The 18,479-nt window shown below is 35.3% G+C and overlaps 1 protein-coding gene across 1 annotated transcript in view; it reads left to right on the forward strand.

The window, feature by feature from the left end:
- Positions 1-18,479, forward strand: part of RP1 (RP1 axonemal microtubule associated) — a 185,036-nt gene that overhangs the window by 47,440 nt on the left and 119,117 nt on the right. The window contains 9 exon segments of the mRNA XM_040547772.1: positions 840-1,042; positions 4,363-4,452; positions 6,517-6,649; positions 6,868-7,019; positions 9,564-9,718; positions 11,574-11,626; positions 12,695-12,757; positions 13,078-13,122; positions 16,824-16,987. Of these exon segments, the coding sequence (XP_040403706.1) occupies positions 840-1,042; positions 4,363-4,452; positions 6,517-6,649; positions 6,868-7,019; positions 9,564-9,718; positions 11,574-11,626; positions 12,695-12,757; positions 13,078-13,122; positions 16,824-16,987 (1,058 nt within the window).

Below are 18,479 nucleotides of genomic sequence, written 5' to 3' on the forward strand. Positions count from 1 at the left end.
ATTGAAAATTACTGTTCCAGATATCTGATGTTTGCAAACTCCACTTTGACTAAAATACTCAAAATTAATTTCCTTCACCCCAATGAGAGTCTACTTTTTCATACTTCAGTGGTGTCATTTGACATTTCTGCACATATACTCTTTTTTTAATCTCAAGGGTATGCAAAAGATCACTAGGTGCTATTCTCAAGTTAAATATATGTTTCCTGAAATTATATTTGTTCAGTCACTAAAGCTGTGAATTGTGCTCATAAAGTGGTACTGCACTGCTATTGTCTCATTTATGCAGAACCTCCCTCAGCCCAAACACCGGCATTGTATACTTAAGTATGGTTGGCAAGGATACACTGTGCTTTTTTTTTTGAGTACTTTACAGTATTTAATACTTAACTTGAAGAAAGTTAATTTCCTAAACCATTTTTTTTTCATTTGAAATTAAAATTGTCTCTACTTTTGGACATGTTTCTGTTTATAATCTCCCAACACAAGACATTGGAAGAACATTTGCACGTAATTCTACTCATTTCTAAATGTAAGGAAACAGAAATGTCAATCTAATGGCCATAATTCTACATCACAACATCTTTACTTTAAACCAGAATACATATAAAGAATAGGATGAGGGAGACTTGTTCTTTTCCAGTTGAATGTTGTACCTTACCCAATCAGTACATTTTGGTGTAGACAAGAAACATAAATCAACCTTTTCAGACTATCTCACTTGCAATGAAAAAATACAATCCCCTCTCTGTTATGGTCTCCTTATGTGCTGAAGTTACAACAGTGACTGGCAGTTTCATGTCGATTTTCATCTCCCACTAATGTTCTGTATTTCACAGAGGAAATGAGAAATCCCCAAGGTGGTGAGTGTCCCCCTCCTTCAGCTGATGAATGGAAAGTGTCAATGATGACAGGAAATACAGGAACTCAAGTAAATGTCACTCTCTGGATATATGGAGACAGAGGAGCATTTGGACCAATAACTCTTGGCAAGGACAACAGAAAGCAGCTGTTTCTTCCCAGGCAGGAGGATGAATTTCAGGTAGCTAATGAAGGCTAAGAACATTATTTTACTGTGTACCTTTCCAAAGACTATTCTGTCATGTGAAAAGAAGTGTTTTTCTGTTATGTTTACTGCATAAAATAAATCTCTATCTAATCTCTGTGAATTCTGCATTGAATCAGCTTGGTGCACATAGTTAGCACTGAAAGAAATATTATTTCTTTTAACTCCCTCTACCAGATACAGTAGTCAGAATAGGACAATGGCAGGAGTAAATTGATTTCTCTAAGGCCATTGATTTGAAACTAGCTTCAGAAACTATCCACACATAAACAAATCACATGTGATGTAAGGCTTATGTATCATTTAGTTACCTTTAGTAATAAAATGTTCTTGTGTACAGTTTTCAAAGCATACTATAAAATGGATATCGTGGAGTTAGTTCAATTAAGGAAGATAACTGAGCCATTTTTCAGCCACCGTATTATAAATAGCTGGAAGATTTACCAATGAAATTACTGAGACCAATAAACTACCTGTTATCATGTCATTAAAAAAAAAACTTTTGCTATTATTTAGGAATAATCCCACCTCTATTTTAATAGGAAGATTACTTCTAGATATGCTAAGAAGAAATTAACAAAGGGGCTAAAATTTCTGTTTTGTGTAAATCTTTCTGTCTGAGAAGCATGTGACACATCACTGTCTTCAGATAACTGATGCAGACATTATACTTTTCATATTTTGTGTAATTTTTTTTCTGCACTCTTCTAATGCAATCTTGGCGCAAATCAAAAATTTTACTGTCAATAATAATCTCTATGAATAGGGCATAGACAGGAAGCTAACTGACTGTAATGTTCATTTTTTAAGCATTCGAGCTATATGTTATGATCCATGGGGATTCCTGTTCTCTTAATTAGTGAATAATTCATGAGAAGCATTGGGTAATAGCATGTTTACAATGTTAATCTATACATTTTTAAGAGATGGACCACTTTCTCTTCTCTGAAATAGACATTGCACATTATAGCTGTGTGCTCCGGATAATGATCTTGTGAGACAGCATCTTTTTAACAGTACCTGGGGCTCCTACTGTAATTTTTTGCATCACACTGACACTATTGTGTTCAGGCATTAAACAGCAAATGGCACCAAAGTGCTTTTCAATCTTTAGTCTGCAGAAAAAAAAAAAAAAAGAAGAAAAAAAGGTAAAAAAAATCATTAAAAAAAAGAGTAAATGTTCCTTCTTCCCCCCCCCCCCCCCCCCCCCCCTTATTTTTCCTTTAAACTTTATCCTGTACTTGTTTAGCATGATAAGTCTTGAAATGCAGATAGGAATGCAATACTTTTAGAGGATTATATTTTTACTGTTTGCATCCTTGAGCTGGATATATTTTTACTGATATTTTCTAGAACAAAAGATACTAAATTTTATTATTTAAGTAATCAGCTCAATCATAGCTCTGGCCAGCAGTTCTTGGAATGAAACAGCTACCAGGAGCCTGTGGTAGTTGGGCAATTTGGAGTCAGTTTTCTTTAACCTTTTACTTTATCAGCAGTATGCACAACTATGAAAAATTCAAGTAGAACTATTTTAATAAGTGAAAACCCTTCGTATGTGGCCTTCCCTCTCTCACCTTACCCATATGAGTAGTCACTGTCTGTTTGATTCTTTTTAAGACTGTGCATGTGCAAAAAGTCAAGAAGGATATAAGTTTTTTTCCTGGGAAATCTCTGCTTGTTTTAGGCAGAAGTCACTCTTTGCAATTGGACAAAGCCCAATGCATTTATGTTTTGTATTGATATTTGAAACGAATATATAACTGTTAACCACATAGTCTAAAGAAGGATTCATTAGAATAAGCAGAAAACATGACAGTAATGTATATTCAGTGAACAACAGCTCTGTGAAGGAGACGGTATCTCCCATTACTTGAGAAGGGGGCTAGTTTGTTTTGTAAAATGTGGGAAATTACAACAATAGTAGGGTTTTTCAGTCAAGCTGTACAAATGCCCTCACTTGATTACTTCTCTAATGCAAAAGTCTCCCAGTTACCCAGTTAATAAGTCTACACATATTGAGAAATATTAAGGAACATGAGCAAGGATATGAGAATCTGACTCCACAGAACAAAGCAAATTTCCTAAACCATTGGAACAATGTAAATAGCTTCTTTGCATATAAACAATGGAATGGAATAGGCTGTTGCCAAGCTTTTATTAATAGATTTATTATTTGAAGATAATATGATAATGCTTTTACTTTTTCTTTCCTAGAAGTTCATTACAAATGATCTAAAAACTTGTGTTCAATTTAAGTAATGGTTAGATTTCAAATAAACCCCAGAAAAGTGCGGTAGAACAAGACTTCATGGAGTAGCTCTCATAAGTAAGAGCACTAGAATGCACTTTGAAAGTGCAAAGAAATTGCATATGTGCAAATCACAGAGAGTCAGAAAGCAAAAATAGTATTAGTGACTTTCCAAGTTTTGCAGATGTTCTGCTAGCTTTTGAGAACTTATTCTTCAAGGGCTCCAAAAGCTTTTTATCCCTTACTTTCACATACCAGGGTTTATGATCATTTTGCTGTGCTGCATTATGAAAAATTTGTGGCCTGTAATTTAATGGATTTACTTTCACATTTATTCTCTCATGAATGGCTCTTACCAACTTTTTTTAAATCTTCAAACTTTGATGAGTTTAATTATCTGCCAAATCATTTTCCCTGCAAATATCTTGATTTCATTAGGCTAAAATCTGGTCAAACTAGAGCTCAGACAGAAATCTGCTTAGACAAATTGCAAGCTGTCTCTTTTCTGGACTATATAATCTGAAATCTGATGGTCAAATGTGTGCTGTTTTTATACACTTAGATACTACAGTGGTTCAGAGAAATCTGGAACCATGCAAAGATAAACCATGCATTTTTATGTATCCTTTTTCACATGTGAGGTAACTATTTTTTTTTTCTTTTTCTTCTGGAAATATGGGCCAAATTGAAGGCATGGAAAAATGTGGAAATACAGGGCAAATGTTTTTTGTGCATAATGAGAACTGAATTTTTGAGTCATTTCACATGTGATGATAGAAAATACATTTTTTATTTTTTTTCCCCAAGATTCACAGCTGTAACAGTTCTAAGCATAGAATACCTAGGCATATGCTTGCCATTGGGATGCCTCTTTTTCCATGTCTGTAGGAGACTGAAATATCTCTTAATCATTAATTAGATACAGTGCTATTGTGCAAGGTATGGCCTTCCTTAATCAGCATGCAGCCTCTACTGCACAAACTTAAATTATGTTATATACAATTTTTGTGTAGTCATATGTTATATTGTTCTGGTTTTATTTCAGGTTAAAATAAAAAGTGTTGGGAATATCTACAAGATAAGAATTGAACTCGATGAATTACCAAATGAGCAGTCAGAGTGGAACTTACAGAGTGTAAGATTTTTATGATAAATTCTTTTTTGCTTTATTATTTTTTATATGAACTAAAACCCTATCTTTTCATGAAGCTTTAGCTTCATGAATCAAAAAATGATGGTTGTGATACATGCTTATTGCTTTGTCATTGGCTGCTAGGATGACAAAACTATTGATGCAGTAAGTCGCCTGAACTGAATTTCTGGACTTTTTTTGAAATGATTCTTAAGTTATGGAGCTTGTAGATGTAAATTTTAGTGTATTGATGGCTTCTATGAAGTTTTGCTTTGTAAAAGCTCGCCTGTATTCCTCAGTGTTTGCTAGGGAGATTCTAACTATAAATTCAAGCTATGAAAAATTGAAAATGATGGAGAAGCAATTATTCCATGACAACTGCATGCAAAGAGTGAAGAAAGCTTGCTGAAGAGTTGGCTGGTTCTAACTGGCCCAAAGATAGCTCATAATTATAACAATTTTCAGGGAAAAAAATATTTTTAATTTAGAATTATTTCTTCTTTTCTGCTTCTGTTTTAACTCTATTTTTCTCATGATATTCAGGCATATTTGCCAGATTAAACTCATTCTAAATTCTTCCTAACACTGACATCCATGCATGATTTCTTTCATGATTACAGATAAGTATTTGTCCCCCATTTCTTATTTTGAATCCGTAAGACATAATCTCAGTCCAATTTAGACAACCAAAATTACAGAGTAATAACAGATTTTGACATTTACTGAAAACCCTTAACTCTAACTGCACCAAAACTGAATGCAAATATAAATATTTCTGTTGCTCAAATGGCTGCAGGAATCCTGCTTTCCATTCTGGTGGTTACAGAATATTTCTTTAACATCTTGGTCCAAATTTCAAAGGGTAACCCTGTGATTTCAAGTATTTTTTTTCACAGGAAGAAACAAATTATGTTGAAAGCTGTGTTTTCTGACAAAGCAGTTAATATTTGCTATTGTTATGAATCAGCAGGGGGAGCTCTGCCAATAAACATTACAGATTAAGGATCACTGCTGCAAAAGTATTTCATGTTAGAATAAATACATGTTTTGGTGCTAAAAGAAGTGTTCATTTTAGTTAAAATAATATTTTATTGGAAAAGTGAGATAAAGGCATATATTGTCCCAATTTCCGAAGTATTAGAATCTGAATGTAAATACATATTTTCATAATTTTGTTCACAAATGTTATGCATGCTATATCCACATTCAGAACAGAACTGCAGAGTGACAATTTTCTGCTACTTATTTTCTTTTGCTTGTGAGGGCCTGTGGAAAAACTGCAGTACGCACTATTATAATTCAAGACCAACAAAAACTGCTGCCATAAAAGAAAAAGAAAGATTGCTTCAGTTATAGGAAACAAGTAGGACAGCTGTCATGATGTACCATGGCTAATAACTTGAGAATTTAAATTCTTCAGAAGAATAGATAGAGGATGCTGGTACTCAGACTTTCTTTTGTTCTGCTATAAAAAGAGCCAAATACAACATGAATTGATTTAATATTTCAACATATCCTCTCCTTGCCAAAGTATCCTCTCCTTGGCAAAATTCAGGAAGATATAGATGATGAGTTTCATCCTGTTTCCATTTTAATTTAAAAATGTATCAATCTTTCCACAACTTCCAAAAGCTCAATCTCACCTATCCTCACTTACTGGAATGTTTTCAGGCTTCACTACTCCAAACAGTGTTACATAGAGGTGGTCCATTGACAGAAATCAGAACTGATGACATTTGTAAAGGAAAAAAAAAAAAGAATTTCAATATTTCAATTATAGATTTGTTTGTTCCAAGAATAAGATAATTTTAAAGTTTAGGGCATTTTTAAAGAATAGAGGCTGGCAATTTCAGCCGAGATAACAAAGATGTGAATAAAGATCCTCTCTAGTTATAAGTAAAGTAGCAGTTAAAATGAAAATGTTTTCATACTGCAATTTTGTGTGTCATATTTACTGATCACGTTATTTTTGTCTGAGATAGAAGAGTTAAAGAAACTGTTTTGTTGTTGAGAAGCAAAACACTGAAGAGAGTGAACTGAGTCATAGTTAAACTGCTTCTTCCTTAGGTGACACTGCAACATCTGATGAGTAAGAAAACTCTGAATTTTCCAGCAAACACATGGTTTTCAAAGAATAGTGTTGACAGAGATTTTGTCTTTGAACTTCCAGTACTGGAAGCTGGAAAACCTATCTATCCAAGTATGTATTGCACAGTTATATATATATTGGTTACTTGGTTTTCAGTATTAATGTCATCTGAATTATATTCCATCTGCTGTATATCCATAAATGTGGTCTTAGCAATCTTAAAAACAGATAGTTAGACTGAGTTTGGGAGAATATACTCCAGCAAATTAATTGCAAATCATATTTTGCAATCATACTTAACATATTTTTCTTTTGGTTATGTTCGGAAGTTGTTTTATACCATGTTTATGTCTACACTGGTGACTTGGAGCAAGCTGATACAGATTCTGCTGTTTATCTGTGTATCTATGGAAAAAGAGGAGATTCTGGTCTAAGACTTCTGCATAAATCTGGTATACCAGTGAAATTTCGGAGAGGAAAGGTAAGTCTGAAGAAGAATTTGCTTAGCTGTGTAAATATAATTAAGTAATTTTAATTGATCTTAAAAAGTTCCTAATAAAAAAGATCAGGGACTTAGCACCTCACATGTTCAACAGAGGTTTAGCAACTAAGGAAAATCAGATGTTATGAACCCAGGAATAAATGAATGAGTAAAACCACAGGCAGGTAAAGGGGAAGAAAAATTATATTAAGAACTCCCTGGAAGCTAATGAGAAGAGCTTTCTGTGAATATAAAATATTTTCTGTCAAGGTATAATGAGTTATGGCTGGCTACAAATGAGTGCACAGAAATCATTCCATGATTTCGGATCTTAGCAAACTGCTGGCTATGTACTTCTTTTAACACATATTAGTATAGTATTGAGATTAATGCAAGGCAGTTTTGAAGTTATTTCATCATTCAATTACATCTGATCTCCTCCATAAGTAAAATATATATATCATCCTGATTTTCTGCAGTAGCGTATGGTTGAATGTCAGGAACTACTGGGCTTAATCTTAGCTCTGCCAGTGGCCTTCTTATGACCTTCTAAGAAACAAGCCTGTTACTGCATTTGTGAGCTATTGAGGATTAACACTTGCATATCTAACAAATGGCACGAGGCTCTTAGATGAACAAAAACAAAACAAAAGGCAGTATATAAAATACTAGTAATAACCCATTGGAAAACTCCAGAGGTATATGTACTGTTTTAGAATATGTATTTTACATCATTACTAGTGCATTAGGTATGAAGTTTTATTCAAACTGAAATTCAGAATTTAAAAGGAGTTGTCTAGGGGATTATTCTAGCTGATCTGATGGAAAATTCAACATATTTTTTATCAGTGGAATAAGGGGCTGGTTCAAAGTACAGTTTGTTATAGAAATGGGTGAACAAGACAGTGGATTGTAGGAGGAGGTAGAGCAGGGCCTGGGATATATCATTTTGTGACAAATGTGGTTGAATGCTGACTTGAACAACATGATTGTTGTGGTTTAAACTGTCAAGGAGCTCAGCACCACACAGCCATTTATTTACTCCCCACAACAAAGTGGGAGAGAATCAGGGCACAAAACCCAAAAAACCTCATGGGTTGAGATAAAGACATTTTAACACAGCAGAAAAGGAAGGGAAAATAATTATTATGACAAAAGAATATACAATACAAGTGATGTGCAGTGCAGTTGCTCACTACCTTCTGATTGATGCCCAGACAGACCCCAAGCAGCTGCCACCCTGCTGGCCAACTCCCCCAGTTTTCATTGCTGGGACATTCATTATGGGACATCCCTCTGGCCAGCCTGGGCCAGCTGTCCTGGCTATTGTCCGCTTCTGGTGCACCCCAAGCCTCCTCACTGGCAGGGCAGCACGGGAAGCTGAAAAGCCCTTGGCTCTGTGTAGGCACTGCTCTGCAACAACTAAAACATCGGTCTGTTATCAACAGTTTTCATCAAAAATACAAAACACAGCATCATATCAGCTACTAGGAAGAAAGCTAACTCTATCTCAGTTGAAATCAGGACAATATCTACCCTTTATTCCATACCACCTACACCATGCTCAGGTCCCACACTTTCCAGTACATCCCAATTAATCACCACCTTTCTTGACTTTTGATGTATATACACATATAATTCCCTTAGTCTACAGGCAATCCCTCTAACATGTCTGAATTTATTTAATCCATGACTTTGGGCCCCATCTGTCATAACAGTCTTTCAGGCCAGAAGAGATGGTGTGTGCTGTTGGATTGTTGCATGGCATCCTTCAGAAAGGATAGTTTGCGATCATATATCATGTATACACAAGGAAGAAGAAAAGTTGCACAGGCAATCTTAATTCTGCCATTTGCTAAGGACTGAGAATTTTACAGACATGAATTTTCCAATGTAGTTCTTTCCTTCATTTTCCTTTTACTGAAGAGTGTGATCTGGACAGTTACAAGGAGGGAGAAAAAGCTATGTGCTTTTTACCATGACAAAAAGTTACCAACCTGAACCTTTCACCTGATCAACTTCATGCTCCTATTAAAACAGTCTTTGCCAACAGTAAGCACATGTCTAAACGATTAACAATGACAAAGTGACATGTAAAACTTCAGTTTCTTCAGGCAAAATAGAATGTAAATAGAGGAGGTGAGACCACAAAGAGCAAAGGATGAGAACGTCTGTATTTTAGATAAACATTAACAAAGGAAATAATTGCCTGAACTGGTTCTTACCTAGAGAAGAATTATGGTAAACAGTGAGGTACTGGAATAATAGCGAAGGGCAGTAGGCAGCATTTTGTATGATGGGTGAAAAAAAAGTATTTGGGATTATTATTGCATTCTGATTTTAGTTGTGTTTTCTCTCTTAGTCTGATGCATAATCAAAAGACATTTAACTTTTTGGATACAACCCCTTTGATACAGTCCAGCTACCAGTAAAATCAATAGGAATCTTGAGCCACTGTTAAGGGTTACATCAGGCTTTTAAAATACTGTTGCTTCCAGACTTTATTAATGTTTTGCAAGTTATGCCATCTCCTCTGTGTCCTAGGTCAATGCTTTTGAAGTGGAAGCTGTATCTCTTGGAAAACTGCAGAAGGTGCTGTTGCGCTGTGAGGCTAATTCTAAGTCCCAGTATTGGTACTGTGATAAAGTCATTGTCAGAGAAGCTGAGAACAACTTGGAATATGTTTTCAATTGCGAAAGGTAGCTTTTACAAGAATTATCTTAAATATAAGTTAGATTTCTGAGGATATCTATGGTTTCAATAACAGTATGATACCAACAAATGTACTAAATGAGTATTTTCCAGAAAAAACAGATTTGGATTATTGTGCAGTTGTATAAAAACCACAAAATGTGTTCCTCCAGAATAAGTTGCTTGAGTTCATAGGCTATGGTTGATATCAAAGATTAAATTCTTAGATGTCATGGTTATATGTTCATGTGTCATGGTGACTAGATTATACAGTGTAGCCTTATTATACAAGGATCAGTGCTATAAGCATGCCTTACCTATTCAGGAAGAAAAGATAAAGCACACAAAAAGGGTCTAAGTTTTCAGTTTTGTAGTCTATCTCATGGGTATGTGCATCATTTGAGGGAAATGGAGGGAGCATAGAGAAACAATGTGACATGTGAGAAGGCACTAGAACAAATAATATTTAAATAGGATTTAATAAATGTTATTTAATAAATGCAGGATGCCTAGTTATCTTGTCTGGATTTTTATGAATTTGTTATGTAACTTGAACAGCTTCTTGCAACTCTAGGTGTCATATCCTCAAAAAAGGAATAAAGATACCCTCTTACTTTTTTAAAACTCTCTAAAACATATACTTCAGTCAGGAGAGAGAGAAGCTTTTTCATTCATGGCTTTTCTAAAAGGAAACACTGCCACTGAAAAAGGGTTAAAGTAGGTCAGTGTTGTGGCTCAGGGCTAGCCTCCATCCGGGCCCAAATGTAAAGCTGAAACAATCTGCACTGTTCTAGGAGGAAAGCATTTTTGTTCTTCAGAAATCTAATATAATAATCTTCAGCCTCACAGTTTTATTTTACACTGGTATTTTATGATGCACAGTATTAACAAAATGCTGTATTTTTGCTCACTTAGCCAAAGAAATATCACCATCTTATCTGACTTAAAAAAAACCAAAATATCTGATAACTAGTTTCTGAACATCCAACAGCCCTCACTGGATTTTAGTTATACACTATTTCTTAGTTACCTTAGTTACTTTTTAACATTTGAGATTGCAGTTTATACCTGTGATCAGGTTTTATCAGATATGATACAGGTAAGTTGTTGTTGTCTACTAAGACCAAATTTACTTCTTAGGGACTAGTTCTAACATAAATTGGTCTGTTAATGTTTTCAAGCAAAAATAAGAAACCTAAAAGACTTGCAGAATTCTGTCAAATATTTGTCTTTTTACTTTTATTTTTTTTATTTTTTTTTTAATATTTGTTTTTAGTTACATGTTCCTATATATTGTCCTTGATCTAGCATTTCTTGGCACCTAAAGACTTAGTTGTGATACAGTAATGCAGTGAAATAAGTTTGTGGCTTGTATGGTAATCTTAATCAGAGAAGTTTTCTTTACAGAAATTTAGAAAGGAGAGAATTAATAAGAATGTAACAAAAAAGCAACTGAAAAACAGTAAACAATGGTATTCTCTTTGAATTTCTTTTGGATTTTATTTGTCAGGAAAGTGTTTAGAAAATGGTTATAATTCTACTTGTCTTTGTTCCAAAGACTCTATTTATTTTTTCCTGGAAATAAAATTGCTGGAATATTTGCCAGGGATTGCATTGACCTTTTTCCTGAGGGTGTCACAACCATTTTTTGTTTATTTGCTGAACCTGTACCTGCTGTGGCAGATGTCTCTTCAGTCCTTTGCCAGGTTCATGCTACTCCTTGGTGTGAACTTGTCAGGTAGGGTTGGTGGGAAGGGGCGGGGGGGGCACCCAGGAACAGAACTCTGGCACTGTCTGGGGATGAGGCTTCAGAGACTGCACACTTGAGACTTGCAAAGACTTTTGCACCTTTAATGCATGTACACCACCTGATAAGCAACAGAACTGCACAGAACCTGATGACTGGATATGGAGGGGAAAGGAAGGCAGGCCTCTGCAGGTGGGATGGGCAAGCATGTGTGCCACTGCTGAATGGTGTTGTGTCATTGTTAAGGACATGGAGAACAATACACTTGCGGCTTTGTATCTTCTTGTTAGCCTGCTCAGGCTCTCCTGGGCCTGAAACTATGACTGTGGAGAGAATGGTGCTGCTGCCCTTACGCAAGCCAGGGACAGCTCCTTTTCCTCTGGGCTTTTCCATATATCCTGTGTAGTTTATGATGGATTGCAGACAGGCTTCATAGGAGACTGAAGGAATTAGATCATTCCTGGAGAGTCCATGGGAGTGGACCTAACAAAGAAAAACCAGCAGCCCAGAAGCTTAATGAATGCATTTTTATTCTGTAGAAGAGCGGGGGGTGGGGTGTGGGGTGTGTGTGTGGGGGGGGGGGGTGTGGGTGTGGGTGTGGATGTGTGTGTGGGTGTGTTTCGTTGCTTTTACCAAGCAGGAGGAAACTAAAAAAGTTGGTAATATATGTTCTAAATAAAAGGATTCAAAATAGTCATTAGCCTAGTGTATCAAGACTAGAAACCTAGCCAACATATGCCTTCATTTATATTTCTTCAGACTCATCTATTTGTCCTCAACTGGTAGGGAGAAAAAGGAAGTGCGGAATTTGTTTCCGTCTTTGTTTTTATCACTGAACTTTGAATCTTTGAATGTGCAATATAGCACGATAGATACACAAAACTTGTAATTAGCATTCAGACCATAGTACTGTTCCTCCCCCCCTCCCTCCCCCCCCATGTTCTTTTTAGCTGTACAAATAAATATGTTTGTGCCACATGAGTCCCGTAGGGACAGAGGTATATTTTTATGTTTTCACAGCTCTTACATTTGCACAACTATAATTTCTTTGTTGTGTCAAATCCTAAATTTCTACTTTAACATCTATCAAATCAACTACTAAAGTTTTTAGAGGTTGTATACCTTTGCTGTCCCCTTGTATTTGGTATGAAAATAAAATGTGTGTAATTCACTTATATTGCCATATGGTGGAGAAAAAACTGATTCCTACTGGCTTTCTTATTTTTTTCTCTTGTTTTTAGGTGGCTTCCATTTATGTCCCAAGGTGTAATTCATTCAGAAATTGATCTGTATCCTCAAGGTAAGTTTTAGTGTAACTCTGTGGAAGTGTTATCAATAAGTTATAATTTCTTCCTCTGAAGAAATTTAGGCTGAACTTAGACGTCGAATATCAGGGTTAACCATTTTGTGGCTTCCTTTGTTATATTTTTAAGAGAGTACAGTTTGTATTTATATTGCATGATGGATATAGGTGTTAGTGAGGAAGTATGGGATGGAAAGTTTTCTTGTATTGGCCTGAAGGCTTGAATCCAAAATGTCTTTCATCTCTTCTTTCAAATCTTTTCTTTAACATTGAAGGATAGATCCTTTATTAACTGCATTTTTGTTATATTTTGGCAGAAATTCAGGTAAATCAGCAGCTGAAAATGCAACAAGAAACAAATGGTAAATACTCATCTTCTGTCTTTAATGAAGACTATTTCTATTTCAGAACTAATTGCTTTACACAGTCATTGCCATTTATATTTATTTTAAAACATGAATTACAGCACACTATTTTAATGTTTTACTAAACTCTGAACTTCACATTCTAATTTAAATAATAAATTATTTATGCTTTTTCTTATTCCGTATTTTTTCTTTCCAATAATGTTAAGTTTTTCTCTGTTTACTTGAAAATTCACATTTTTTTCTATTATTTTCTTGTTATCTATCTTAATTTCTGCTTTTTTAGTTAACATTTTACACCATGATTCTTTCTCCCAGATTACATATAGGTTTGTACTCAACATTAGCTTTACATTTTCTATTTCACCTGTGATTTCATATTTGTTCATGTTGACTTTTCCATCCTTACAACCAGTGCAGATTAAATTATGTATCTTAATAACACATAACCTTTTCTCAGCTGTGAGAAGTGCTGTAGGTTGAACAACAATTTATAAGATGTCAGGAGAAAGTTTGAAAATGTTTATTCATACATTATTATATCCATGGAGACACAAATAATTTGTTTTAAATGGCATCTCAATGGAAAGTCATTAATTATAAATTTTGTATGTAGTTATTTTTACAAATTATATTAGAATCCCATTCTCTTCTTAAAATCCTTATTTTGAATGAAAACTATATTTGTCCTTGCTCCTTTCTATGTCTTTTTCAGAAGGTTTGTATTTTCAATCTGTTCATCAGTCTTTGTGTCTTACCTGTTCTGCTTGCCCTGATTCCATGAGGCCTGCACCTATAGATCCTTCTGTACATAATTCAAATCAGTCTGCAGAGTCCTTCTTGAATTTACAGATCTCTACTTTGTGTCATTTAAGCTACGCTTGTCTGGATGTATATTAAAACCTGCAACAGACACAAATTGCTTTATCAACCTAACAAAAAAATGACAACAAGAGGGAGTAGACTAAGAGTATATTTAATTGGCTTATCTTCAATGGAGGTGGGCTGGGACTTGCAATTTTGATCACAGCACTCTGAGTTGGTGAGAGAAATATCTTTGTGCTGTCCAGAAGACCTGGTCAGCTTTGTTATTGTCAAAACTTATCCACTGTCAAAACAGGTCTGTTTTATTCAAACATAAAATGGATTTGTTGCAAATGTCCTCAGTCAGGGTTGGGTAGCCAAAAGCATATGCACCAAATAGCTTAATGTCTGGGACACTTCCTGAAATAAGAAACAGCGAGAAAGAGACCTGAAGCTGGGTATCCCATTCCTAACGGGAATGCTGTGATTACTGAATGAGTGGCTGACCTGAGATTTTGTTCACATTTTTTCCCATGAGTAATAATAATAAATATCAAAATCATAAAATCATAAATATCAAAATTTCATTCTGTCTTTATTTTTTATTTTTTTCCTCAAACAGAATTATTTTCTGAGCAGTAGAACTTTCTAGTGTATTGTACTGTTTCTAATCTGTAAAGAAAAAAAAAAAGGAAAGAAAAAAAATCTAGAAAATCCCCTGTGGTAAGGTACCATTTTCTGATATCCCTGGGCATACACTTGGTGTCAGGTTGAACGTTTCCTCCATGTATCCTAAACGAAAGTCATCTCAGTAAACATTTTTTTATATTATTTTCTCCTCAGTGGGTAATCCTCATCAGTAATTAAGAAGCAATTGGTCTTCTACCTCATCAGAACAAAACCTAGCTTTTTATGCCAAAGAGAATGAGAATTACGTGTTTGCAATATTTACCATTTCCAGTTTTTATTTGGAACCATGAAGGAATGCCATGAGAATTTCTGGCATCAAGGAGATAAGAAAATTTAGGATCCTTCTCCTATACTTATATTTTCCTTCAAACACAAAGCCCTGTTTCCAGAAAAATTAAAAGCCTCAAAGTCAATATAGAGGAGTGCAAGCTAAATTTTTTTATCATCATATTTTTGGGGGGATGTTTGGTTCCTTTTTTACCTTGAGAGTTGCATTGCATTCAGACTGTTTTACTGATACTACACTTACCCTTTGGAGGCAGCACTGTAGCTAGCTAAAATATATGGTCTCAAGAGTACTAACTGTTGTTTTGACACTGTTTTGCTTAATAAAAGAGAGACTTGGAGAGAGCATAATAGAACAGAAAAGGCCATCAAAAACACTTGAGGTACGATAAATCAGACAGTGAACAAGTCCAAAATAAAATAAATTCATTTTGCCTCTTTTAAAATTAATGATTATTTCTGAATGAATTTTGAATTTTTCACTGTATTGGAGGAGTAGTGGTCATATTTTATCCTTTGTCTATACCATTCTTCATAAGCATGCAGTTGTCCTTATTTTCCAGCTACATAGTCTGAAGTGACATATTTTAAAGAAATTAATATTATACTGCTGGAAAACAGTAGAGGCTGACTTTTTTGGTAAATGAGCTCTTTGAAGGGGCAAGGAGCCTCATGCCTTATGATCTTTGCTTCTGCCCTCAGTGTATAGAAGCTGTTCACCTTTCTAATTGATGTTAAACCTTTTGTAGTCTGGTGCTATAGTTCTTTTGTCAAGAAAGTGGGTATATAGAGAAAGCTGTAGGGTTTTAAATTGTCTAAGGCACAGAAGGGAAGAGGTTGTTACAAGCTGGAGACTGACAAGTTTCAATGGAAAATAGGGTGATTCACTTCCTTATGTGTATCCAAAAATCTTCTGTCACTTTTCAGAACGAGGGTTCAGCCAGACCTCAAGAATTTGGAAAACAGGACATGAAACTTCCTTGCTCCAGTTCAGTCTTCATGGGACAAATTACTAATGTATAACGGGGCTGGCCCAAGATGTATACTTCTGTCAGACAACAGAGTTAATTCATTCAGGCACTACCAGACATCCTTCTATTAATAAAACTGCAGTGTACACTGTGGCATTTATTTATAAGATGACTGTGGGCTGGTATTTCATTTGTTGTTTGCCTTGCACAGAATGAATTAAAGTCACTAAGTGGAAGTTGTTTCACACAAGCAAAAGCTGAAATCAAAAGAGAGGTGGAGAGCATCCAATCCCAGCTTTTCAGATGTAGAAACGCATTTTCCAATTATGTATAGTTGTTTTTCCTCAATTAGATTTATATTAAGCTACTTTCAGATACTTACATAACTTGTGTGCATTTTCTGGAGACAGAAGACATTTTAGTATCAGGGAAGCTTTATATAAAATGATTTTCTAAAAAGTCCTCTTTTATTTTTAGATTTTTCTCCAAAATCATTTCTTTCATACCAATTTCAATGTCATGCCTCCATCCAAACAAACAGAGCTCTTGCTGATGTATATAAAATGAAAAATTGTATGCAGTTGGGATGCTTTGATACTTTTTCTTGTTTCATTTCTTGTTTATACTTTTTGTCATAAACCAAATTCTGGAGGATGAGCTTTCTCTGTGACAGGGGTATTGCTAGAAATCTTGCCAGGCACAGTGTTCATATTTCCAGCATTAAAGATTGATGAGGATTGCAATGTACTAAAGTTACACACCTTATCTGAGTTTGAATGATGTAGTATTTAGCCAGCCTTCTATTGCTGCTCCTAGCATCGTTACTTTTTAAGTGCACATTGGTTACAGTTCCTGGGTTAAAATATGCTCTTATTTATATCATCTAAGTAACTTGCTACATATCAGTAATGGTTATAAAAGCATTTTTATTTTATTTTTACTTTGCAGAAGGAGACTGGAAGATTACTGTAGTCACTGGGGATTTTGAAACAGCTGGCACAACAGCAACAGTATCCCTTTATGCTTATGGAGAAAAGAAAGCTTCTGGCCCTATTATTTTGGGATCTGGGAAACACCAGCTGTTTAATCCCAACAGTGAAGATACATTTAAGGTACAGTATGGTTTTTACATAAACACCAGAGAATTCAAAACATATGCAAAATAGCTTTTCTTAAAACTGGATAATAATGATAACAAAAAGGATTCAAAGCAATATGTGTATAAAAGAATCATTTAACATTTCTGAGGGAGTGGTGGACTTTTATGATAGTAAGATTTGAATCAGCAAATGTATTCAGAACTGCATCAAGCAGACGTGCCTCTCTCAGAATCTGCTTCATACTTGCATTTGCTTGATGTGCTAGTTTTAACTAGACATTGTTCGTTTGCAGACTGAAAGAAATTTCTTTGCTTGTTCGTTGTGTTGAAATAATAAGCTATGGCTAGTATTACATAGCCATTTTTCGAAGCATCCACTGTAAATTCTTCCATGGGCTTCTTCAAGGTTTCACTGGCAGACACACTCATGCAAGCCTTTTCTTGGATCAGATAAGGAAAGGGAGGAAGGATAGAGACTAGAGTCAAGTTGTACCTGGTTGGTTAACTCAGGTCATTTAGACTAGCAATGTCCTACTTCTCCAAGGAAAAGGGAAGGGATTGTAACCCTGAAAGATGCTTCAGAAGCCTGACATTTCCCAGGGAGTTTCCAACTTCTTACAAGTTCCTCTAGTTCCTTAGGACTCTACCTGTTGCAATTGTTAACACTGTAATATATAATTTAGGTTGAAATAATTTATGCATAATAAACAGATGGAGAATCAGCAACAGATGTGACAGAAAGTTTCTCTGACCTTTTTTTTTTTTTCTTTTTCAGTTTGAAGTATAAATATGTAAGTTCTTGCAGATGCAAGTCAATGGTGGCCTTCCTCTTATTTTTATTTAAGTTGCTAATGACTTGGCTAAAATTTCCAAATAATGCTGGGTTAAAATTATCTCGTATCAAAACAGGAAAGTGTAATCAGTGTTCATCTGCCCTTCTGAGAGATATTTCTGTCAATATCCTTTTGGCAGCAACTCCACTTTCTGAGGTGGGAGGCTTTTCTTTTGAAATCTGTCTTTCCAGATATGACTTCTTGTAAGCATTTAGTTTGATGAAGCACATGCCTAATGCACTTGAGAAACTATCTTTCCATTTTTTTTACATATTATATAATGTGATATGGGGGGGAGGCGGAGTGGGGCAACCAAACACACAAGATATCTAATGCCAGGGAGAGGCACACAGCTACTTTAACTTTGCTTCTGCTGGATCCTGTGTCTACAGTGCAGGGAGTTATTTCTCAGCATAGGAATTTCTGGCTGAGAGAAGAAAAAAAAAAAGCAAAAAACACTGCTTATGGAGAAGCAAGTGTCTGCCTTCTTTTTGCCGTTACCCTCACAGTACAAACTGAAGCAGATATCTTTTTTCAGTCCTGGTGAGGAGAAGACCCTATACATTTCAGCCTCAGCTTTACATCAGAAAAAAAGACAGAGTCAAAACAAGTCTCCCAGATCCTTGGTCTATCCTCATACCTGTGGGGTTGTTGATGGGTACTGGCTAATCC

Source organism: Cygnus olor, chromosome 2 (genome assembly GCF_009769625.2).
Source record: "Cygnus olor isolate bCygOlo1 chromosome 2, bCygOlo1.pri.v2, whole genome shotgun sequence".
In the NCBI taxonomy this organism is placed as follows: Eukaryota; Metazoa; Chordata; class Aves; order Anseriformes; family Anatidae; genus Cygnus; species Cygnus olor.